At 37.3% G+C, this 25,403-nt stretch overlaps 1 protein-coding gene across 1 annotated transcript in view; it reads right to left on the reverse strand.

The window, feature by feature from the left end:
- Nucleotides 1-2,969: 2,969 nt before the first annotated feature.
- Nucleotides 2,970-25,403, reverse strand: part of LOC110202780 (uncharacterized) — a 283,878-nt gene continuing 261,444 nt past the window's right edge. Inside the window, 3 exon segments of the mRNA XM_078149297.1 lie at nt 2,970-7,189; nt 9,839-9,934; nt 10,708-10,834. Coding sequence (XP_078005423.1) covers nt 5,307-7,189; nt 9,839-9,934; nt 10,708-10,834 — 2,106 coding nt within the window. The 3' untranslated portion in view covers nt 2,970-5,306.

A 25,403-nucleotide genomic window follows, 5' to 3' on the forward strand; every position in this document is an offset into this window, starting at 1 on the left:
TTAGAGAAGCAAAACTGTGGGTTTTACTAAGAATGACAAATGCTGGCTCATTTTGATCCAAGCCTCACACCCTTCAGGTAAATCAGGCAGCTAGATGGCACTGCCTGAATTCAGGAAGAATCCTTTTCTTGAGTTCAAATCTGGCCTCTGACACTTATTGGCTGTGTGACCCTGAGCAAGTCACAGAACTTGGTCTGCTTCAGTTTCTTTATCCATGAAATGAGATGGAGGAAGAAATAGCAAACCACTCCAGTATCCCGGCCAAGAATACCCTAAATGGGGTCACAAAAGGGTCAGACACGACTGAAATGACTGAACAACAACCGACCTTACATCCACGTCTGCATTCATTCACAGTCATTCAGGGTAAGTCATCAAGCATTTTTAAGCACCTTCTGTGTGCCAGGCACTGTGCTAAGTGGTGCAGGTACAAAGACAGGGAAAATCAACCTCTGCTCTCAAGGACCCAGTCAGTGGGAGACAACAACAGGCACCCAGCTATGTACAAACAGTATGTAGGCAGGATAAATTGGAGTTAATCAGTAAAAGGTCCATTCTGGGATTAAGGGGATGGGGGGAAAGTTCTTGCTGAATGGACATGAGATTTTAGGTGGGACCTGAAGGAAGCCTGGGATGCCAGGAGATGAGCAGGAGGAAGGAGAGAGCTCCAGGCATGGGGCAAAGCTGGTAGAAATGCTCAGTCAAGAAATCGGTTCTGAGAGATGATTTCTCAGAAGTGAAGCCTCCTCAAAGGGTCATTAGTTCTTGTTAATGGTTCTGGTATTGTTGCTTTTGAGTGGTACATTTTTACCAACACTAAGTGAAGACCCCTCAGAATGCAAGACCCCCTCCCCTAGCCTTCTCCCTCCCCTGCTCTTAGGTAGTGTTAGCAGAAATTCCTGAGCCACAAGAGCATCCTGCCTATCTCATCCTCTAGTTAGTTATATGATCTTGGGTAAAAGACTGCTGAAAATGTGAGGCCTTGAAAAGGGGAACGTGCTAACATAATTTCAACATCTCTTTGTTCTCTCTGTTACTGGGGTAGTTTTTACACAAATAGATTGTATACCTGAGACTCAGTCAATGAGCCCACGGGAAGAGGGTTAGGGTGGTCTGCTACATTAGGGTCTATATAATCTTGCCTTAAACAAAGAGCACTCAAACTCTCGGAGCAGCTGAGGCAGCATGGGGGTGCACTTTTTCGAGAAAGTCAATAAAGAGATCTCTCCTTTTTGCAAATTTTTGTCAAGACTCTGGTTTTTAACTGAGTGAAACAATGTAAACAATGTGAGATCTCTCAGATGGACTGAGTGTAGCAATTTCTTAGACTGTTACAAACTCAAGGTTGGTTACACTACCCTGAATAGGCCTAAGTTTCAGGTTCCTAGAAATCACATGATTTGTATTGTTACATCAGCATTAGGTAATGGGTAATTAATAAATAAGGATAAATAGCTAGGATTAGTGGTATTATAATGTGGTTTCTTGTTTCTGGGGTAGATTTTTCCCATTTTAGATTGTAAGGCTGAAATTCCTGTCCAATGCAAATTCAAAGCCAGTGGTGGGTTGGTATCTCTATGTTAGGGGTATATAACCTTTGTCCTGGCCTTTGTGCCTTGCCTCCCTTCCCTCAGACTGCTAACTAAGCAGACGCCCGCTTCTCAGAGAATGTAATAAATCTTTCACTTTATACCTAGAAAATCTGAGCGTTATTTTTGGGCAGCTATAGCACACCAGGTTGTTGATGTGTTATAGTAGTGCAGAAAGACTGCAAAAGGAGGAGGCAGCCAGGTTAGGAAGAGTTTAGAAAACCTCATAGGACATTATATTTGATTCTGGAATAGAAAACCACTGCAATTTATTGAATACAGAACTGACGTGAAGAGACCTTAAATAGAGGATCAATTGAACAGCTGAGAGGGAAATGGACTGGATCAGGGACAGAGTTATGGCAGGGAGAGCCATCAGAAGGCCTTTTTTTGGGTGTGTTTTTTTTTTTTTTGGTGAGGGCAGTTGGGGTGAAGTGACTTGCCCAAATCACTTTCTTGTGGATGTCTTTTATCTATGTTCCCATCATCCTGAATGTGTCCTACACATGTGGCTATACCTCTTTGAAACTGTCTGACCTCACTTCATCTCAGAAGCTAAGAAGTGACCGGTCAGGCTTAGATAACATGTGGATAGGAGATTGCCTAGGAATGTTTGCTACTGCATCTGAGAGTCAGAACAGTGTAATGCATACAGTAGTGGACTTGGAATAAGGAAGGCTTATTTTCAGATCTCACCTCAGAAACTTAGTAGTCCTGTGATTACAGGCAAGTCACTCCATGTCTCTATGCTTCAGTTTCCTCCTCTACAAAATGAGGACTTTAGTCACAATCACTCTTCAATGGGATTTTTTTTTAATTAAGCAAAATCTGTTCTAATTTTCTTTCCCTCCCAAATCCAGTGTATGTCATCACCAGTCCTCTGGTCCACAGACTAACAGTTTAGATCTCCACTCCGAAATGGCTTTTATCATTCGAGATGATACAAACCAGGGAGTCAAGCAGTCTCAGGAATCACTTAGAACAGGGCTCAGGGACTTCAGGTGTGAGAGACCAATGTTTTTTTAGTGGTGGTGGTGGTGGTGGTGATTTGCATTGTTTGTTTTTTAAAGAAATGGGAAATAGAAAGCTCCCACTCAAGCAAGGGGAATTATACTCTAAATCTCTCAGGAATAACAGAAATCTGTGCAGGATCAGAAATAAAAAATCAGAAATCAGAGATCAGGGTGGCATAACTGCACAGAGGTGACCAGATCTGCTACTCCCTTCAACCCATTATTCACTGTCAAGGTTCTACCAGAAAATCTTTCATCCCACTCACCATCTCCTCCCAAAGAGCTAAGGCACCATCTGGCTAAGCTGAAGAGTCTCAAACTGAAGTAGTTGGAAGATTCTCCTGAACAAGCCCCTGTAGCAGCCTCATTTTTTCTTACATAATAGTATTTTATTTTTCCAGTTACATATAAGGATAGTTTTCAACATTCCCTTTGATAAGATTTTGAATTTCAATTTTTTTCTCATCCCCCTCCACCCCAGACAGTATGCAATCTGATATAGGCCATAAATAGATGTACAATCATATGAAACATATTCCTACATTAGTCATGTTATGAAAGAAGGATCAGAACAAAAGGGAAAACCATGAGAAAGAAATAAAAAACAAAAAGGTGGAAATGCTACCTTTCCATCTGCATTCAGACTTCATACTTCTTTCTGTGGATGTGGATAGCATTTTCCCTCATGAATCTTTTGATACTTGTATTGCTGAGTAGAACTAGTTCTATCAAAGTTGATCATCACACAATGTTGCTGTTACTGTGTACAATGTTCCCTTGGGTCTGCTCACTTCACTTAGCATCAGTTCATGAGAATTTCTAGATTATTCTGAAATCCATCTGCTAATCTTTTGTTAGAGCAGAACAGTATTGTATTACATTCGTATACCACAACTTGTTCAGCCATTCCCCAACTGATGGGCATCCCCCCAATTTCCAATTCTTGGCCACCACAAAAAGAGCTGCTGTAAATATCTTTGTACACGTGGGCCCCTTACACTTTTTTATGATCTCTCAGCAATACAGACCTATTAGTGGTATTGCTGAATCAAAAGATGTGCACTTTTATAGCCTTTTGGGCATAACTTCAGTTGCTCTCCCGAATGATCAGATCAGGTCACAACTCTACCAACAACGCATTGGTGTAACTTTTCTGTCATATTAGCCAATCTGATAGATGTGAGGTGGTACCTCAGAGTTGTTTTTATATGCATTTCTCCAATCAATAGTGGTTTAAAGTATTTTTTCATATGACTATAGATAACTTTAATTTCATCTACAAACTTCCTGTTCATAACCTTTGACCATTTATCATTTGGGGAATGAACTGTTTTCTTATAAATTTCACTTAGTTCTCTATATATTAGACAAATGAGACCATTATCAGAAACACTGGCAGTAAAAACTTCTTTCCCACTTTCTCCTCTCCTTCTAATCTTGGTTGCATTGCCTTTGTACAAAAATTTAAAGTACTCAAAATTATCCTTTTTCCATTTTATAATGTTCTCTACCTTCTGCTTGGTCACAAATTCTTCCCTTCTCCATATAGGTAAACTATTCCTTGGTCTCCTGATTTGCTGATGGTACTACCATTTATGTCTAAATCATGTCCCCATTTTGACTTTATTTGGCTGATCTACAACCTTATTTCTTAACCAGTACCAAATCTTTGATAATTGCCACTCTATAATATAGTATCAGATGTGCTAAAGCTAGACCACCTTCCTTTGCAATATTTTTCATTAATCCTCCTGAGATTCTGGCTCTGTAATTTTTTGGTAGTTTGATTGGGATGGCATAAGTAAATTAATTTAGGTCAAATTGTCATTTCTTTTATATTAGCTCAGCCTGCCCAGGGGCAACTGATATTTTGCCAACTCTTTAGATATTACTTTATTTGTGTTAAAAGTGTTTTGTAATTGTATTCATATAGTTCCTGGGTTGTCTTGGCAGGTAGATTGAGTGGAATGGATTAGGTACACAAGACACAGTCACTGACTGTAGAAATCTACTATGATAAACCCAAAGACTCCAGCTTCTGGGATAAGAACTCACTATTTGACAACAACTGCTGAGAAAGCTGGAAAATAAATAGTGTGCTGGAAACTAAGCAAAGAACAACATCGTATACAACATACAACATAAGAGCCTCTTAACACTGGGATGGCATCAGTGTGGTGGTGGTTGTCCTTTGTGCTCAAAGAGGACCAAAATGACATCACTATGTCAGGGTCAAAGTACAGTGTGCCCATCAGTGGCTGATCAGACCAATATGAGCTCAGAAGACTACAACAAGTCAGATACAAATACTTCATATAAACATTGGGAATGGTGCATCAATGTGGGTCTGTCAAAGGAGCTGTATTGCACAAAAACTTTGCCCACTATCTCCAGTTCCCTTACTATGTCACCTTAGCACTGTCTCCCATCATCTTCATGCTGAATCATTTATGCCACATTCTTTGTCCATCTGCCCATGGGAACAAGGACTCTTACATGTTCCTAACTCCTCTTGCTCATATCCTGTACCATTTCTTCTCCCTCTCCTATCTAGCAGGGCATGGAAGAAGGATTGAGGGAAGGTAGGAGGTATCACTCCCCACTCAGGATACAGAGTGTGACCCATGGTTACTGGACATGTTCTGAGCTATAAGGATGCTATACTTGTTTCTCACCTCCTTCTGCTGTCCTTAAGTAAGCCCAATCATATTGTTTTTTCTCTAGTATGAGTTCTCTGATGCCTAGTAAGATGTGCCTTCCTCAAGAAGGCCTTCCCACATTCAATGCACTGATAAGTTTTTTCTCCAGTATGAATTATTTGATGTCGAATAAGTTCTGAGTTTTATGTGAAAGCCTTCCCACACTCCTTACATTCAAAAAGAAAGTTACCAATATGAATTGGCTGATGCATGTTAAGATGTACCTTTCTGGTAAAGGACTTTCCACATTTATGACATTCATAAGGTTTCTCTCCAGTATGAATTCTCTGATGCACTATAAGTTTTGAGTTACACATGAAGGCCTTCCCACATTCACTACATGTGCAAAGTTTCTCTCCAGTATGAATTCTCTGCTGCACTGTAAGATATGAGTTAGTCCTGAAAGCCTTCCCACACTAAATATATTCATAACGTTCCTGTCCAGCATAAATTCTCTGCTGCATTATAAGTCATTTCTTAATCCTGAAGGCCCTTCCACATCCACTACGTTCATAAGGTTTCTCTCCAGTATGAATTTTCTGATGCATGGCAACCTCAAACTTTTTCCTGAAGGCCTTCCCACATTCACGACATTCATAAGGTTTGTCTACTCCAGTATGAACTCTCTGATGCACTATAACATGATCCTTACTGCTGAAAGCCTTTCCACATTGCCTACATTCATAAGGTTTCTCTCCAGTATGAACTCTCTGATGCACGTTAAGCTCTGAGTTACTCTTGAAGGCCTTCTCACATTCAATACACTCATAAGGTTTCTCTCCAGTATGAACTCTCTGATGCACGTTAAGCTCTGACTTACTCCTGAAGGCCTTCCCACATTCACTACATTCATAAGGTTTCTCTCCAGTATGAATTCTCTGATGCACAGTAAGCTCTGACTTACTCTTGAAGGCCTTCCCACATTCACTACACTCATAAGGTTTCTCTCCAGTATGAACTCTCTGATGCACGTTAAGCTCTGACTTACTCCTGAAGGCCTTCCCACATTGACTGCATTCATAAGGTTTCTCTCCAGTATGAACTCTCTGATGCACAGTAAGCTCTGACTTACTCTTGAAGGCCTTCCCACATTCACTACATTCATAAGGCTTCTCTCCAGTATGAATTCTCTGATGCACAGTATGATTTCCCTTACTCCTAAAGGCCTTTTTACATTCACCACATTCATAAGGTTTCTCTCCTGTATGAATTCTCTGATGCACTATAAGATGATCCTTACTGCTGAAAGCCTTTCCACATTCCCTACATTCATAAGGTTTTTCTCCAGTATGAATTCTCTGATGTACTATAAGATGATCTTTATTCCTGAAGGCCTTTCCACATTCAGTACACTCATAAGGTTTCTCTCCAGTATGAATTTTCTGATGCACAGTGTGATTTCGCTTTTTCTTGAAGGCCTTCCCACATTCACTACATTCATAATGTTTCTCTCCAGTGTGAATTCTCTGATGCATTCTAAGCTGTTTCTTAATCCTGAAGGCCTTTCCACATTCACTACATTTATAAGGTTTCTCTCCAGTATGAATTTTTTGATGTTTAATGAGATATGAGTTATAGGGGAAAGCCTTCCCACACGCCTTACATTCATAAAGCTTCTCTCCAGTATGAATTCTGTGATGCACAGTAAGTTCTGACTTACTCTTGAAGGCCTTTCCACATTCACTACATTCATAAAGTTTCTCTCCAGTATGAATTCTCTGATGCACTGTAAGTTGTGTCTTACTCCTGAAGGCCTTTCCACATTCACCACATTCATAAGGATTATCTCCAATATGAATTGTCTGACACACACCAAGATGCACCTTGCTCCAGGCTTTCCCATATCCATTACATTCAAGAGGTTTATCTCCAGCAAATTCTCTGGTCTCTGAAAGGAAGAATACAGAGCTGATTAACCCTGCCTTTTTCACCCTTTCTCACGGTTCTTAGTTGCTCAAAGATTTTAGAGCTATTCTCTTGCCTTTTCACTTAAGAAGGCCAGTCTCAGTAGCCTTCCACTACAGACTGGTTTATCTTATGAGAAAGTATGATGACTCAAAGGTAACATGTAAATGAATTGACATAAGATGAAATTACCAAGGGGGATGAATGAACCCTTACTCTACTTTCATTCGCTGACATCTGAATGGAAAAGACTATTCAGGAAAAAAAAAAACAACAGATGATTTTGATGAATCCTTACCCTCTGAGGTCAAAATAGGATGGGAAAAGACTGAACAGAAAAAAATACATAATGAAGTTTAGAGTGAAGAAGAAAAATAGATACAAGAAGTCAACAGAATAAAGAAGAAATATGAGGGTGAAAACATGAGAACTGTTGCTATAAATTTCCTCTAAAAATCTAACATATCCACTTTGTAAGGAAATGAATGAAATTTGGGAGATGTAGACTTACGGTGTTTTTAACAACAGAAATTACTAATAATTACCTGAAATGTTACTCAAACTTTGCTAATCAAAGAAGCAGAAATGAAAACAATTTGAAGATAGCAATAAATAGCCTTCAGATTAGCAAGAGACTTGAAAATGATAAGGTTTGGGAATTATGTTAAAACAGGTACTTAATAAGCTGCTGCTGCTGCTACCATTTTTCTTAAAAGATAGGAATTTCAGCTACAGCTACAAAACTGTTCATACCCTTTCACCCAATGCCCCCAGTAGTAGGTCTGCATCCTCAATATGTTACTGAAAGCAAACAAAGCACTCAGTAAATTTTCACAACACCTTTTGTGAAAGAGCAAAATACTAGAAGGCAGCTAGGTGGCGCAGTGGATAGAGCACTGGCCCTGAAGTCAGGAAGACCAGAGTTCAAATCTAACCCCAGACCAAACAAGTGACATGTTCCAGCTGTGTGACCCTTGGAAAGTCCCTTAACCTTATTGCTTAAAAAAACATATTCTTTAAAAAAAATATAACAAAATTATGAAAATCTGTAGGTCCAATGATGGTCATATCACTTTACAAGTCCTGTGATATGAACATATTACTTTCCCTTTATAAACATAAATGCCTAAAAACACACAGTATTCTTTAAAAAAAAAAATAATGAAAATCTGCAGATCCAATGATGTGGTTCTCACTATACGAGTCCTGTGATATGAACGTATTAATGTGCCGTTATAAACATAATTTCAAAGCACAAAGAAAAAAACAGGATGACACATAACATGATAGGCTAAAGAAAGGGGAATTAGGATTATTTTTAAAAGTAGCAGCAGGCAGATGGGGTGTTACGCATCCCCAAGAGAATGGCTGGTGCTCTGGCTCTGGCTGCAGCTCAGGGACATGCTGAAGCCACCAAAGGCATCCACGGCCCGGGCCCCGGCCTCGCAGCCTCCGGCACAGGCCCAAAGTAGGGCCCGCAGAGAAAGCTTTCACCAAGAGCAAGGATGGCTGGCCAAAAGAAAGGGGATGGCCTATTTTGCTAAATAAGTTCGACTTACTGAAAAACATGAAGAAATACTAGCACAAACATTACTGTTACTTGAAAAAATGGAGAATGATCACGGTGGCCAGAAGACTGAAAAAAAGGCATCTTACATGAAAGCAGCTAAGTTAGCCAATAAAAGGAATTGGAACCTTTTAAAGGATATAAGAACACTAGAAGAGAAACTTGAAAAAAAGGTACATTTACAGTCACATGCTGAAATGGTTAGTCTTCAGACTCACTACTGGGCATCAATAGAAGAACAGGCCTCCGACTGGGAGCAGTTTCTTTTAGGAAGAACACAATATCCCATTGCTGTTAGGTAATCAAAATCCAGCAGGTAATGACATCAAAGAAGCCACAGAGAGATAACCACAAGAAAAATATCATTTTTCCTTGGGGCTCTGATTCAGAACATCTGTTCAGGAAAGCAAAACTTATCTGGACATTGTATAAATCCAAAGGAACTTGTTCAGCTAAAGGAATATATTAATGTGTATTCTGTTACCTATCTCTGTGACAGTAGGGAGAATTTTAAAATTTACTGGAAATTTTGTCAAACCAGGATTGAAATATATTACAGTCTTTTAAAAGAATAAGAATTGTCATTTCATCAAACTTTTAAAAGTATAAAAGAAAATTTTGAAAGATGAAACAAATTAAACACATGGTTAAAATGTGGATAAAAAAAGGAGCAGCAAAGCAATATCATAAAAACAAAACAGAAGAAAATATCAGAACTAACAAGCAAAAAGAGCACACTACTTAACTTAAATAATGTGCTTATTTTAAAAGAATGAATTCATGCAAGTGAGGCAGGAGAACTAAGATGATCTTCAATGAACAGAAGAGATATAACTGCCCTGTACTGAGGCAACAACTTTGAGAGTGGACATACATTTCAGTAAAGTGATACGTTAAAAAAGTAACTTCTTGAGGTAAAAAATGAAGTTAAAAGTCTCAACTCCTCTCAACAGGCCAGAGAAGCTTTGATAGACCACTTTGTTCAATGTTTTTCAAGTTTTCACCTAAAATGACCAACAGTTTACTAGTTTCTAGGGACCCATCTGCTTGGTTTTATGCAGTCACCTGGACAGCTGCTTCTTGGAATATCTGCCTCTGGCAACAAAGATGCTTCCTTTCTTTCCAACTGGCAAATCACATTTGGTTTGGAAACTGCAAATCCTGTTCATTGAAAATGAAAAAGTGCAAGACAGTCATCTCATATCAAGTTCCATCACTGAAGAGACAGATGAAATACTCCCTGCACCTTTAGTAGAAAGGTGGGGGGAATAACACTGCTGGATGAATCTTACACCACCAAGAGAACCATGTTAGCTGACTGTGTCTCAGTTGTCCTTTTTTTCTTCAATCATGGGAGGCTCAATGGGTAGGCTGGAGGAAGAAGTAGGATTTTTTCTTTCTTTTTATTGTGTTTTTTTTTTAGGTGGCAGGGGAAGGAGAAATTAAGTTTTTTTCAAAAAGCATCCACAAAACTGAATAAAAGAATTCAAAACGAGTTCAAATTCTCTTTGGAAAAAAAGGAGGCATGCTAGGAAGACCTCAAGGATAGTACAAAAGACCACTGGAAGGATACTCCATATTATGGTACAATGGATTACTGAGTAGGACTTGGGAAAATATAGCTCATTTCACTCACTGACTGCTTAGGCATTGGGAACACTGCATGATGAACCCTACGTTGGAATTAAACAGAATATCTTGGATTTGAGGTAACAGAGAGGGGAAGATACATTCTCAAGGATAACAACAAATCAGGAAATCAATTTCCAGGCATACTAAGCTTGGACCTTTTTCCTAGAATGAGGTAGCACAAGTAATCTGTCTCTTGGCTACAAATGCATTAGGAAGAGTTTCCTTTTGTATGCCAAAGAACAACTGTAAAAATCTTGCTCTCACAGTATATATCAAGACTCCAAAGGGGTAGCTGTTCTTACCCAAAGAGACCAAGTTCCTATAGTTCTCCAGCATCACATCCCTGTACAATTTTTTCTGAGATGGGTTCAATTGTACCCACTCTTCCTGGGTGAATTCCACAGCCACATCCTTGAACGTCACTGATTCCTGAAATACCAAAAACATTTGTGCTTACCCAGCCATAGCTCTTGACTGTTATGAAGTTCAAATATAAATTACTTGCCATTAAGGTGAGGGAATTGAGGGTTTTAGGACAGCAAGTGGTACAGGCAATTGAGGCAATTGAGTCAACCACACTGACTCCATTTTGTGACTCAATTCTGGAGGTAGCTCAGTTCTTTATCTGTTCAGTTATAAGTCTAGTCCAACTTCTGTCTTGTGAGAAAAATTTATTCAATTGGGAGAAAACCTAATTGCATTGTTTGAACTTAGCCTTGTGTGGCTGAGAAGAGACCTACTCTACCTGCTGTTTAGTCCTTAAGGACCCAGATTATGCTGATCAGAAACTCATTCAGATGCAAAAAGACTGATGAAAGGAGTTTTCACACAATTGTACATCTGAAGCAACCCATATGTCTTATCTGAAAACTGGCCCCATACTGAACAATTAATTACTGTTCCCTTGTTCCTTTCATTGTATACTACTTTCAGGGAGTGGGACACCTCATTCTGAATTTACGGAACTGAACCTGTTGCCTTTCCCCCTCCCAACATGAAAAGTCCCCAGTCGTTTCTCCAATTAGAAATCAGATTACCTAACATTTTATTATTTGCTTTTAATTAATTGGTCTTCTTTGATTGGTTTTAATTTATAAAAGTATGTCTTTGCCTATTCAGGGTCCAGCCCCAAGATGAGGAAGGGGCCTGGTCCCAGTTTTTCATGCAATGGCCAGGTACTGCTTAATATACTGATATGCCCAAAAGACTGAACCTTTGTTTCTTCAGCCATTTCATCTTTCACTTGCCATGAGGAATTGTTCCGTTTATTTATTTGCATCCCAATACAGTGTCTAGTATATAGCAGGCACTTAAGAATTCCTCTCCCAAAAAGAAGTGTGCATAGAATGATTTTACACACATACACGCGCACACACACACACACACAGAGCTGTATATAATGGTAACCATCTCTAGAGTTGGGGGGAAGGGAGAAAAATTTATATGAAACTTTATTATATATTTAAAAGGAATAGCAAGTTGTAGATAATAGATTTTGAGTTTCCTATACAATCATCTTTTTTTTTAATATAAATGTATTGGACATGCTTGTTTTATTCCATAAATTAAAAATTAAACAAATAAAATTTAAAAAAAAAATTCCTCTCTGATTAGTCTGTAAATTTCTTAAGGGAAGGGGCTATTATTGCCATTCTTGGTATCCTTGGCACTTAGCACAGTGCCTGGCACTATGTAGGTATTTAATAAATGCTTATTGTTGTAAATGGTTCCAATGACATCAATTTTAAAGTCGTCCTTCCTTTTTTTTTTTTTTTTTACAACGAACACCAGTGGCTCCTACTTCTACCCTCTGAGCTGAAGAAGTAGTATGGCTAATTTCTTTTCTACCTGCTCAAATAAACAATGAAATAGCTAAGGATAGTTATCATGTAGTCCTAAGTCTTCTCTTCCAGGCTAAATAAGCATAGTCCCTTTGACCAATTAGCCTGACCTCTTCACAAGTAAGGCAGTTACCTTCCTCTTTTCATCTAATCACTGTGCTTCTTAAGATGTGGCGCTCTGAAATGACCATGATTGTGTGTAATGTTCCTGGAACCATAAGAGCAAAGGCAAGCATGGGGGACTACAATCTCCTGTAACAGCATGTGAAAACTTTTTAGTGCCAGAAAGGGTGTTAAAGGACCACTACTTTCCAGTTCATATATTTAGAGCTGGAAGAGACATGATAGTCCAATTTTCTCATTTTACACATTAGGGAAGTAAGGCCCAGAGGGTGAAAATGACTTGCTTAACATCAAAAGGGGAATACATGGTAGATGAGCACTTTCAGCCCAGGTCGTCCTGGCTCCAAATCCAGGGCTATTCTCACTGTACCATGTTGCCATTCCCTTTCTATAATACCACCAGCCCAAGCCACAACTGAGTTTTTACAGAAAAACACTCATAAGACCACACTTTGGGGCAGCAAAAACTGGAAACAAACTGAATTCTCAAATAATAGCTAGAAAAAATTGACACATGAATTAACACTGGACTCTAATGATACAGTTAAAAATGACAAATACGAGGAATTCTGAGAAGCAATGGCAGATATATACTGACAGTACAAAATAAGCAGATCCAACCAAATATAATACGCAAAATTACAAAAATATAATTAAAAAATAAAAATAAAAATATGCTAGACTCCAAGTAATTGGAAAAAAAGTTGAACATATTACTTATCAGACTTATGGATAAGTGAATAATTTATGAATAAGCAAGAGACAGAGAGCAAAGTTAGGTATAAAATGGATGAATTTCAATTCCAGTAAATTAAAAGATTTTGTATTAATAAAACAAATATAGCCAAGATTGGAAAGAAAGCAGAAAATCATGGGGAAAATTTTAGAGACAATTTATCAGTTAAAGGACTCACATCTAAAATATATAACCTTATCTAATCTATAAAAATATGAGTCATTCCCCAAATGATAAATGCTCAAAGGAAATGAACAGGCACTTTTCCAATGAAGAAAACAAAATAATTTTTAGTCCCATAAAATATTGGTCTAAATCATTATTGGTTGGAGAAATGCAGAAAAACAACCTTAAGATAGCATTTTACACCAACTAGATTGGCTAAAATGATAGAAGAAAAAGTGACAAATGTTGGAGAGAATGTGGAAAAATTGGGACACTAATTCAATGTTAGTGGAATTGTAAAATGATCCAACCACTCTGGAGAGCAATATGGAATTATGCCCAAAGACTTATTACTACTTATCTCTTCGACCCAGCAATACTACTACTTGGTCTATTCCCAAAGATGAATAGGGAAAAGGGAAAAGAACCTATATATTCTAAAATGTTTATAGTAGCTCTCTTTGTAGGGGCAAAGAACAGAAATTCCAGGCATGCCCATCAATTAGGGAACGGCTGAAGAAGCTGTGGTATATAATTGTGATGGAATACTACAGTGCTATAAGAAATGAGCTAAAAGATTTTAGAAAAGTATAGAAGGATTTCAAGAAATAATGAATAAAAATGAGCAGAACAAGTGAACACTGTACACAGTACCAGCAATATTTTAGGAACGACTCTGAATGAATAGTTATTATGACTATTATAAATACCCAAATTAACTACAAAGGATATGTGAAGAAAGACATTATCTACATCCAGAGAAAGAACTAAGAAACAGAAGAACATATAGGATAATTTTATTTACATAAAAGCATACGTGTCTAATGGTAGCCATCTCTAGGCTGAAATGGAGAGAGAAGCAAAAAAAGAAATTTACATGATAATTTTATTGTACATTTGAAAAAATAGCAAGTTGTGCATAGCAGATTTGGATTTTCATCTTTTTTATGTTCATCTTTTTTACTGTACTTTGTTAAGGAAATGCTTGTTTTATTCCATCAATTATGAATAAAATCTAAAAAAATGTTACCACTTCTGAAAACAGATGGAGATCACTAGAGGAGAAGGTTTAATGAACTGTCACATAAAGTTACTATCACTGGTATTTTTATGCAACTACTTTTTTGGTATAAAGGATATAATTTAGAGGGTGAAGGAAAGAAATCTTTTTCTAGAAATGACTATAGTGAAATAGCACAAAGCCTTATAGAAGAAATAAAAGAAACCTTTCTAATTTCTCTCTAACCACTCATTTATTCATGTATTCTAGGAATGTGCAAGAATTCAAAGTCACTAGCCCAGGCTTTGCAGAATCTATCCACTCTTTTTAGAAACTTGATAAATGTCACCTTTTCTGTCCTGTGACACTTTGCCCCATTCTCCAAGATCTTTCAGAAACACACGATAGTGGCTAAGCAATGAAGCACATTATACAATCCTATCAGAACAGCTGGATCCTGACTTTTACTTCTGGCATCCACTTCCTGTTCACAATTTCTGGGCTCTCATTCCTAGTTCAAAGTTCACCACTGTTCAATGAGAAAACAAAAGCCAAGGAAGATTTTAGTTGTTCAGCTTTCTCACAGGTATCCCTTTGTCATCACCATCACACCATCAACGCTGAAATATGGTCTTCACTATTTTTTGATCTTGCCTCCAAGCTAGATTTTAAGAATCTTTTGGTAACTTTTATCACAAGAATAATTTCTTTCAGGCTTTGTCGTCTCTCCACTACTTATTTTTAAACTGCTCCATTTCCTTTTTTATTCATCCTGAATTAATGGTAATTTAAGACATTTTCAGACATTTTCATTATCATGCTTCAAGTCAATGATCCAAAATAACTCTGAAGGACTCACAATGAAAAATGCCATCCTGCCCCAGAGAAAGAACTGAAAGTGTCAGAATGCAAATTGAAGCATATTTTCTCTTACTTTATTTTTCTTGAGGTTTTTTTTTTATGTTTTCTTTCACAACATAACCCACTATGGATATATTTTGCATGACTACACATGTGTAACCCATATTGAATCTCTTGCCTTCTCAATGAGCGGGGAGAAGGATAGTAGATGACCGGGTGGGGAAAGAATTTCTAACTCTAAGTTTTAAAAAGAAATGTTAAAAATTATCTTCACATGAAACTGAGGAAAAATAAAATACTAAAAGCTAAAAAAAAAATCAAAGCTGAATCTCAAATACAAGTCTTCTGACACACAGCCTGGTCTTTTCTTCACACTTTGCTGCCTCTTACTCCCTAGTTCAAGTCATTTCAACACAGCATTTCCCCAAAAAGCAGATATGAATCAAGACCTTGAGTCTTAAACGCTTATTATACATTAGGTAAAAAGGCATAATGTATCAGGGTACCAGGAGGGAGGAATGCCCATACCAAAAAGGATTCTTCTCATCCTTCCTCCTCCAGTCTAAGGAAGGAAGGCCACCCTTAACAAAAACCAATTTTCTAGCACTCCCATTTTCCCCAACACACTGGGAAAAATGGATAAGGAAAATCCTTGTAATAACTATTCACAGACAAGCAAAACCAATCCCCACATTGGCCATCTCCAAAATATTAAAAAAGCCAAACACCACAGAGTGGATGCTTTTGAACTGTGGTGCGGGAGAATACCTTTGAGAGTAACTTGGAAAGCAGAGGTCAAATCTGTCAATACTTAGAGAAATTAATTCAGATTATTCACTGGAAGATCAAATACTGAAGGTGAAGCTTAAATACTTTGGCCACATAATAAGACACTGAAAAAGACCCTGTGTTGGGAAACGTTGAAGGTGTCCACCATTTACCAAAGGTTTGGTCCAAAGAAACAAACAGAATCAATTTCCCCCCTTAACCAAAGATTTGTCCCAAGAATAAACAGAATGGGGTCCTACTCTTAATCAAAGCAGAATGAATCAGAAACCAGAATCTAATATGTTCTTCACAAAAAGACACATCTAAAAAAAGAAAAAATACACAAAGAGTTAAAATAAGGGACTGGAACAGAAGTTATTATGTTTCAACTGAAATAGAAAAGGGAGGTATAGCAATCACGAAATAAAACAGGGAGGCATAGCAACGCAAAAGCAAAAATAGATCTAATTAAAAGAGATAATCAGGAAAACTAAATCTTGCTAAAAGGTACCACAGACAATGAAGTTATAAAAATAATAAAGATATATGCATGAAATGGCATAGCATTCAAAATTTTAAGGCAAAAGTTAAATGAGTTACAGGAAGAATTAGACAGCAAAACTTTACCAGTGGCGGACCTCAACTTCCCTTCTCAGAACCAGATAAATCTAACCATAAGTAAGAAAGAAATTTAGGAGATAAAGAGACTTTTAGAAAAATTAGCTATGATAGTCGGCCTCTGGAGAAAACTAAATGGGAATAAAAAGGAATATACCTTTTTCTTCCTTGTACGTGGCACTTTCACAAAAATTCATGATGTACAAGGGCATAAAAACCTCACAAATACTGAGAAGCAGAAATAATAAATACCCACTTTACTAACTGTAATACATTTTATATCACATTCAAGGGAATTTCCAGGAGCCAAGATGGCAGAGTAAGATGTATGTCACTCTCTCACTCTCCCTTATTGACCTCTAAGCCCAGAAAATATCGCCCCAGGAGAAACCCTGGAACAGCCAGCCAGTAGAAAGACAGGGTGCAGCAATGTTGTAGCCCAGGAGGCTGGGGAATTAAGGGCCCCTCTTGCTCTGGGAGAGAAGGAGCAGTACAGAACAGGAGGCAACCTGGCAAGTCCCACCTCAGCAAACCAAGGGAAGATCCTGAACCCCAGTGCGGTGGAGCAAGCAAATGCAGACTGCAGGATGCGCCCCCTTGCCCTTCCTCCCAGTGCCTCAGCACAGGCAGGGGAACCGGTAAACAATGCCAGCTAGAGAACGTCCATGTTGCTCTAGGGTTCTCTAGTAGCCAAATCTACTGGCACCTCAGCACAAAACCAGGAGGTACAGCTCTAGGCTGGAAGACATCCTCCAGCAGCCAAACATTCAAGTGCTTTAAAGAAGCCAGGGTGAGCAGGCATCCTCCAGGGGCCAGACACCCTCCCCACCCCTAGGAACTCTAGTGTTGCTGACCCTAGCTCTGCATCAAGTAAGCTGCCAGATACCTACAGCGTCCAGCTACCAGCACCTGAGGCTCCAGCACATAAAGCCAGTGACCAGTTCCCACCCTCCTAGCACAAGCTTCAGTCAGTGCCTCCTGGGCTCCAGCAAAAGAGCTCAATTTGGAAAAAAAAAAAGAGAGAGAGAGAGACGGAGCTCAATTTTAAAAGCCAGGAAATAGACAAACGCCATGAATAAAAAGCAGCAACTGACAAAAGACCAGAGATTCTTACTATGGGGACAGGGAAGATCAAGTCACAAATTCAGAATATGACAGCATTATCAATATACCTACATCCAAAACCACAAAGGGGAATATGAACTGGTCTCAACCCCAAAAAGACTTCTTGGAAGAGCTCAAGAAGGATTTTAAAAGTCAATAAAGAGATAGAAAAAAACTGAAAAGAAATGAGATATGCAAAAGAAGAGTCAATAGCTTAGAAAAGGAAGGACAAAAATTAACTACAGAAAACAAGTTCTTAAAAAGTAAAATGGGGCAACTAGGTGGCACACCAGATAGAGCACCAACCCTGGAGTCAGGAGGACCTGAGTTCAAATTCGGCCTCAGACCAAACACTTGACACTTACTACCTGTGTGACCCTGGGCAAGTCACTTAACACCAAATGCCTGAAAAAAAAAAAAAGGTAAAATGGGCCAAATGGAAAAGGAGGTACATAATCTAACAGAAGAAAACAATTTCTTAAAAATTGGAACTGAGCAAGTGGAAGCTAATGACTCCATAAGATATGAAGAATCAGTCAAACAGAAACAATATGATTATTTCTATCAGATTGGCCAACATGACAAAACAGGAAAATGATAAATGCTGGAGAAGATGTGGGAAAATTGGAAGACCAATGCATTATTGGTGGAGTTGTGAACTCATCCAACCATTTTGGAGAGCAATTTGGAACTACGCCCAAAGGGCTATAAACTCTGCATTCCCTTTGACTCAACAACAGGACCTCTAAGTCTGTATCCCAAAGAGATCATAAAAATGGAAAAGGAACCCACATGCACAAAAATATTCACAGCACCTGTTTTTGTGGTGGCAAAAAATTGGAAATTGAGGGGATGCCCATCAACTGGGGAATGGCTGAACAAGCTGTGGTACATGAATGTAATGGAATACTACTGTGCTATAAAAAATGACGAGCAAATGGACTTCAGAAAAACCTGGAAAGACCTATCTGAACTGATGCAGTGAAATGAGCAGATCCAGGAGAATACCGTATATACACAAGAATAGCCATACTGGGTAATAACTGACTGACAGACTTAGATCTTCTCAGCAATGCAAAGAATACAACTCCAAAACACTCAAGATGGAAAATGCTATCCACATCCAGAGAAAGAACTTTGAAGTCTGAAGGCTGATGGAAGCATACTATTTGCTCTCCTTTTGTTTAGTTTTTTCTTTCTCACGGTTCCTCTCATTAGTTCTCATTCTTGTTTATATCATGACTAATGTGAAAATATGTTCAATATGAATGTATAAATACAGCCTATATCAGATGGCTTGCTGTCTAAGGGAAGAGGGAGACAAGGCAGGAAGGCAAAAAAAACTGAAACTCAAAATTTTACAAACGTGAACGTTGAAAACTATCTTTACATGTAACTGGAAAAAATAAAATAATTAAAAGAAGAGTACATATTGCTTCTTCCAGTTGCCTACCATTGTTTTCATAATTTTTTTTAATTGCTTTTACTTTTCCAAATTTTTCCTCAATTTCTCTTATTGATTTTTTTTTTTTGGCTTTTTGGTGAGGCAGTGGGAGTTAAGTGACTTGCCTGTGGTTACACAGGTAGTAACTGTTACTCAGGTCCTCCTGACTCCAAGGCCGGAGCTTTATCCACTCAGCCACTCATCTCCTATTTGATTTTTGAATTCCTTTTCAAGTTCATCCAAGAGCTCTTTTTGTGATTGTGACCATTTCACGTTGCTCTCTGGGGTAGGAGTGGCTTGTTTTTACCTTTTTTACTTCACTATTTTCCTCTGAATATGAACTCAGATATTCTTTTTCACCAAAGTAACTATGGTTGGGTTCTTTTTCTTTTGATTACTCATTATTTTTAGCAGTTTATTATTATAACCACGTTTTAATCCCAGTTCTCCTTACTGTTATTTTTTGAATTCTGTCAAAGGGATCAACCTCAGGGACTCCTCTCCTAAACCACAGGTAGGGTCCCCACCTATAACACCACAAAAACGTTCTTCCTCCCTGTAGTACTACAATCACTGGGCATGTGCTTGCTTCTTCTCACAAACAGCCATAACACCAGATAGCTTGTGGTCAGCACTGCTAGGCCTACCTTCTGGAAATAGACTCAGGGGGTTGGGGGGGAAGGGAAGGCTATTCAATCTTCCTGCACTCAGCCATCTCCTGTTCCTTAGAAGAACATTTGAGGTCAAAGTTTGTGAGATGAAAGTTCCTGAGGCTGGGAGGTCAAAGTTTGTAAGGGGAAATGTACTGAAACCCAGTCTACTTCCTGACAGAGCTGATTCATGGCCAGATGTTTGTTCATTCAGTGGAGTCAGCCTGGAGGTATCTATGCTTCACTTAGGCCAAATCTCAGCCCTTGGAGGTCCTCTTTTTGTTCTTCTGAGGTCCTCTCAAGTTCTCTTAGGAAGACAACTGCTTCACCCCTTTATTTTTGCTGTATTTTTCTTCCATTTATTTCATGGCAATTTTTTATATGTCTGCGCAATAAATCTAAAGCCTATTCTGACCTACTCCACCATCTTCCAAGAATGCACAATATCAATACCGAATCTCTTTGTACCACATACTATAGCATCTAAATTTTTACCAAAAAAAGTTCAGTGAATTACAAATGGAGAGAGTTATACTATAATAGCTGGGGAATTTAATGGAGAAAATGACACAGACAGTAATCATAACTGTGAATGTGAATGGGATGAACTCTCCCATAAAACGGAAACGGACAGCACAATGGATGAAAAACCATAATCCTACAATATGTTGTTTACAGGAAACACATATGAAAAAGAATGACACATACAGGATACAGGTAAAAGGCTGGAGCAGAATATATTATGCTTCACCTGATGTAAAAAAAGCAAGGGTAGCAATCCTGATCTCAGACAAAGCAAAAGCAAAAATAGATCTAATTACAAGAGATAAGGAAGGAAACTACATCCTGCTAAAAGGCACCACAGACAATAAAGTAATATCATTACTAAACATATATGCACCAAATGGTATAGCATTCAAATTCTTAGAGGAGAAGATTAGGGAGTTACAGGAAGAAACAGACAGCAAAACTATACTAGTGGGGACCAACCTCCCCTCTCTGCACTAGATAAATCTAACCACAAAATAAACAAGAAAGAAGTTAAGGAGGTGAATAGAACATTAGAAAAGTTATATGATAGACCTCTGGAGAAAACTGAATGGGGATAGAAAGGAATATATTTTTCTAGCAGTACATGGCACATACACAAAAATTGACCATGTACTAGGGCATAAAAACCTCACAATCCAATGCAGAAAGGCAGAAATATTAAATGCATCCTTTTCAGATCATGATGCAATAAAAATTATATGTAATAAAGGGCCATGGAAAGATAGACTAAAAAATAATTGGAAACTAAATAATCTAATCCAAATAAAAAATGCTTGGGTCAAACAACAAATCACGGAAACAATCAATAATTTCATTCAAGAGAATGACAATAATGAGACAACATACCAAAACTATGGGATGCAGCGAAAGCAGTTCTTAGGGGAAGTTTTATATCTCTAAATGCTTACATAAATAAAATAGAAAAAGAGGAGATAATGAATTGGGCATACAACTAAAAAAACTAGAAAAAGAACAAATTAAAAACAATTAAAAACACAAATTAGAAATATTGAAAACCAAAGGAAAAATTAAAAAATTGAAATTAAGAAAACTATTGAACTAATAAATAAAACTAAGAGCTGGTTTTATGAAAAAACCAATAAAATAGATAAACCTTTGGTTAATTTAATTAAAAAAAGAAAGAAGAAAACCAAATTACTAGTATCAAGAATGAAAAGGGTGAAGCTACCACCAAGGAAGAGGAAATTAAAACAATAATTAGGAATTATTTTGCCCAACTATATGCCAACAAATTTGACAATCTTAGTGAAATGGATACATATTTACAAAAATATAAATTGCCCAGATTAACAGAAGAGGAAGTAAAATACTTAAATAACCCCATCTCAGAAAAAGAAATTGAACAAGCCATTGATGAACTCCCTAGGAAAAAATCTCCAGGGCCAGATGGATTTACATGCAATTCTATCAAACATTTAAAGAACAATTAATTCCAATACTATATAGACTATTTGGGAAAATAGGTGAAGAAGGAGTCTTACCAAATTCTTTTTATGATACAAATATGGTGTTGATACCTAAACCAGGAAGAGTCAAAATAGAGAAAGAAAATTATAGACCAATTTCTCTAATGAATATAGATGCAAAAATTTTAAACAAAATACTAGCAAATAGATTGCAGCAACTTATCACAAGAATAATACACTATGACCAGGTAGGATTTATACCAGGAATGCAGGGTTGGTTCAATATTAGGAAAACTATCAGCAATTGAGCATATCAACACAAAACCAACAGAAACCACATGATCATCTCAATAGATGCAGAAAAAGCTTTTGATAAAATACAACACCCATTCCTATTAAAAACACTAGAAAGCATAGGTATAAATGGAGTCTTCCTTAAAATAATAAATAGCATTATCTAAAACCTTCAGCAAGCATTATATGTAATGGGGACAGGCTAGAAGCATTTCCAATAAGATCGGGGTGAAACAAGGATGTCCATTATCACCACTGTTATTCAATATTGTACTGGAAATTAGCTTTAGCAATAAGAGAAGAAAAAGAAATTGAAGGCATTAGAATAGGCAAAGAAGAAACAAAGCTATCACTCTTTGCAGATGACATGATGATATACTTAGAGAATCCTAGAGAATCAAGTAAAAAACTACTTGAAATAATAAACAACTTTAGCAAAGTTGCAGGCTATAAAATAAACCCACATAAATCATCAGCATTTCTATATATTACCAACAAAACCCAATAGCAAGAGATAGAAAGAGAAATCCCATTTAAACTTACTGTAGATATTATAAAATATTTAGGAGTCTACCTCCCAAAACAAACCCAGGAACTCTATGAACACAATTACAAAACACTTTTCACACAAATAAAATCAGATCTAAATAATTGGAAAAACATCAGTTGCTCATGGGTAAGCCGAGCTAATATAATAAAAATGACAATCCTACCTAAGCCAATTTACTTATTCAGTGCCATACCAATCAAACTACCAAAAATTATTTTATAGAGTTAGAAAAAATATCAAGATTCATTTGGAAAAACAAAAGGTCTAGAATATCAAAGGAACTAATGAAAAGAAATGCAGGGGAAGGTGGCCTAGCAATTCCAGATCTTAAATTGTATTATAAAGCAGCAATCATCAAAACTGCTTGGTACTGGCTAAGAAATAGGAGGTGGATCAGTGGAATAGGTTAAATATAGTCAATGACTATAGTAATCTATTATTTGATAAACCCAAAGACCCCAGCTTCTGGGATAAGAACCCACTCTTTGAAAAAAACTACGGGGAAAACTGGAAAAGAGTATGGCAGAAACTAGGCATAGACCCAAATCTCACACCATATACCAAAATAAAGTCAAAATGGGTTCATGACTTAGATATAAAGGCTGATACCATAAGTAAACTGGGAGAACAAGGAATAGTTTACCTATCAGATCTATGGAGAACAGAAGAATTCATGACCAAACAGGAGATAGAGAACATTATGAAAAGCAAAATGGATAATTTTGATTACATTAAATTGAAAAGTTTTTGCACAAACAAAGCCAATGCAACTAAGATTAGAAGGAAGGTAGAAAATTGGGAAAGAATTTTTACAACCAGTCTCTCTGATAAAGGCCTCATTTCTAAAATATATAGAGAATTAAGACAAATTTATAAGAACACAAGCCATTCCCCAATTGATAAATGGTCAAAGGATATGAACAGACAGTTCTCAGATGAAGAAATTAAAGCCATCTATAGTCATATGAAAAAATGCTCTAAATCATTATTGATTAGAGAAATGCAAATCAAAACAACTCTGAGGTACCACATCACACCTATCAGATTGGCCAACATGACAAAACAGGAAAATGATAAATGTTGGAGAAGATGTGGGAAAATTGGAACACTAATACATTGTTGGTGGAGTTGTGAAATGATCCAACCATTTTGGAGAACAATTTGGAACTATGCCCAAAGGGCTACAAAAATGTGCATACCCTTTGATCCAGCAATAGCACTTCTAGGGCTATATCCCAAAGAGATCAAACAAATGGGAAAAGGACCCACATGTACAAAAATATTCATAGCAGCTCTTTTTGTGGTGGCAAAGAATTGGAAATTGAGAGGATGCCCATCAATTGGGGAATGGCTGAGCAAGTTGTGGTATATGAATGTAATGGAATACTATTGTGCTATAAGAAATGATGAACAGGCTGACTTCAGAAAAACCTGGAAAGACTTATATGGTCTGATGCTGAGTGAAGTGAGCAGAACCAAGAGGACTTTGTACACAATAACAGCCACATGTGTGATGACTAATATTGTTAAACTGAACCCTTCTCAGCATTACAAGGATCTAAGACATCTCCAGAGGCCTTGATGGAAAATGCTGTCCACATCCAAAGAAAGAACTATGGAAGTTGAATGCTATCATTTTTTTCCTTCTGTTGAGTTTTGTTTCCTCTTTCTGATGGTTCCTCCTATTGGTTTTAATTTTTACTTACCACTTCACTAATGTGAAAATATGTTTAATAGGAATGTAAATGTATAGCCTATATCAGATTGTGCGCAGTCTTGGAGAAGATGGTGGGGAGGAAGGGGCAGAAAATTTTAAACTCAAAAGCATATGGAAGTGATTGTTGATAAATCAAAATAAATTAATAAAATTTAGGAAAAAAAGTTATTTTGTCCAATTATACGCCTATAAATTTAACAATTTAAGTGAAATGGAAGAATATTTACAAAAATATAAATTGCCTAGATTAACAGAAAATAGAATATCCAAACACACCTCCTTTAAAAAAGAAATTGAACAAACCATAAATAAGCTTCCCAAGAAAAAAGCACCAGGACCAGATGGATTTACAAGTGAATTCTATCCAACATTTAAACATCAACTGACTCCACTATTAAATAATTTTGAATAGGCAAAAAAGAAATCCTACCAAACTCCGTTTATGAAAGACATGTGATACTGACACCAAAATCAAGAAGAGCAAAAACAGAGACAAAAAATTAGACCAATTTCATTAATGAATATCGATACAAAAATCGTAAATAAAAGACTAGCTGAAAGATTACAACAATACATCCTGAAGATTATACACCATGATCACGTGGGATTGATACCAGGAGTGCAGAGATGATTTATCATATGGAAAATTATTAAAATAATTGATTATATTAACAATAAAAGTTTTTAAAAGTCACATGACGCTATCAATAGAAGTAGAATAAGCTTTTGATGAAGAACATTCATTTCTATTTAAAACACTGAAAGTCTTGGGTCTAAATGGATTTTTCCTTAAATTGATAAAAAGCATTTATCTAAAACATCAGCAAGCATTATTTCTAGGGTTTTTTTTTTTAGGCAATTGGAGTTAAGTGACTTGTCCAGGGTCACACAGCTAGTATGTCTCAAGTGTTTGGTCTGAGGTCACATTTGAACTCAAGTCCTCCTGACTTCAGGGCCAGTGCTCTACCCACTGCACCACCTAGTGGCCCCAGCAAGCATTATTTGTAATAGAGATAAGCTAGAAGTCTTCCCAGGAAGATCAGGTGTGAAACAAGCATGTCCACTGTTACCAAGATTTTTCAGTATTGTATTGGAAATCCTAGCAACAGAAATAAGAGAAGAAAAAGAAATAGAAAGAATCAGAATAG

This window comes from Phascolarctos cinereus, unplaced genomic scaffold (assembly GCF_003287225.1).
Source record: "Phascolarctos cinereus isolate Bilbo 61053 unplaced genomic scaffold, phaCin_HiC Scaffold_2;HRSCAF=192, whole genome shotgun sequence".
In the NCBI taxonomy this organism is placed as follows: domain Eukaryota; kingdom Metazoa; phylum Chordata; class Mammalia; order Diprotodontia; family Phascolarctidae; genus Phascolarctos; species Phascolarctos cinereus.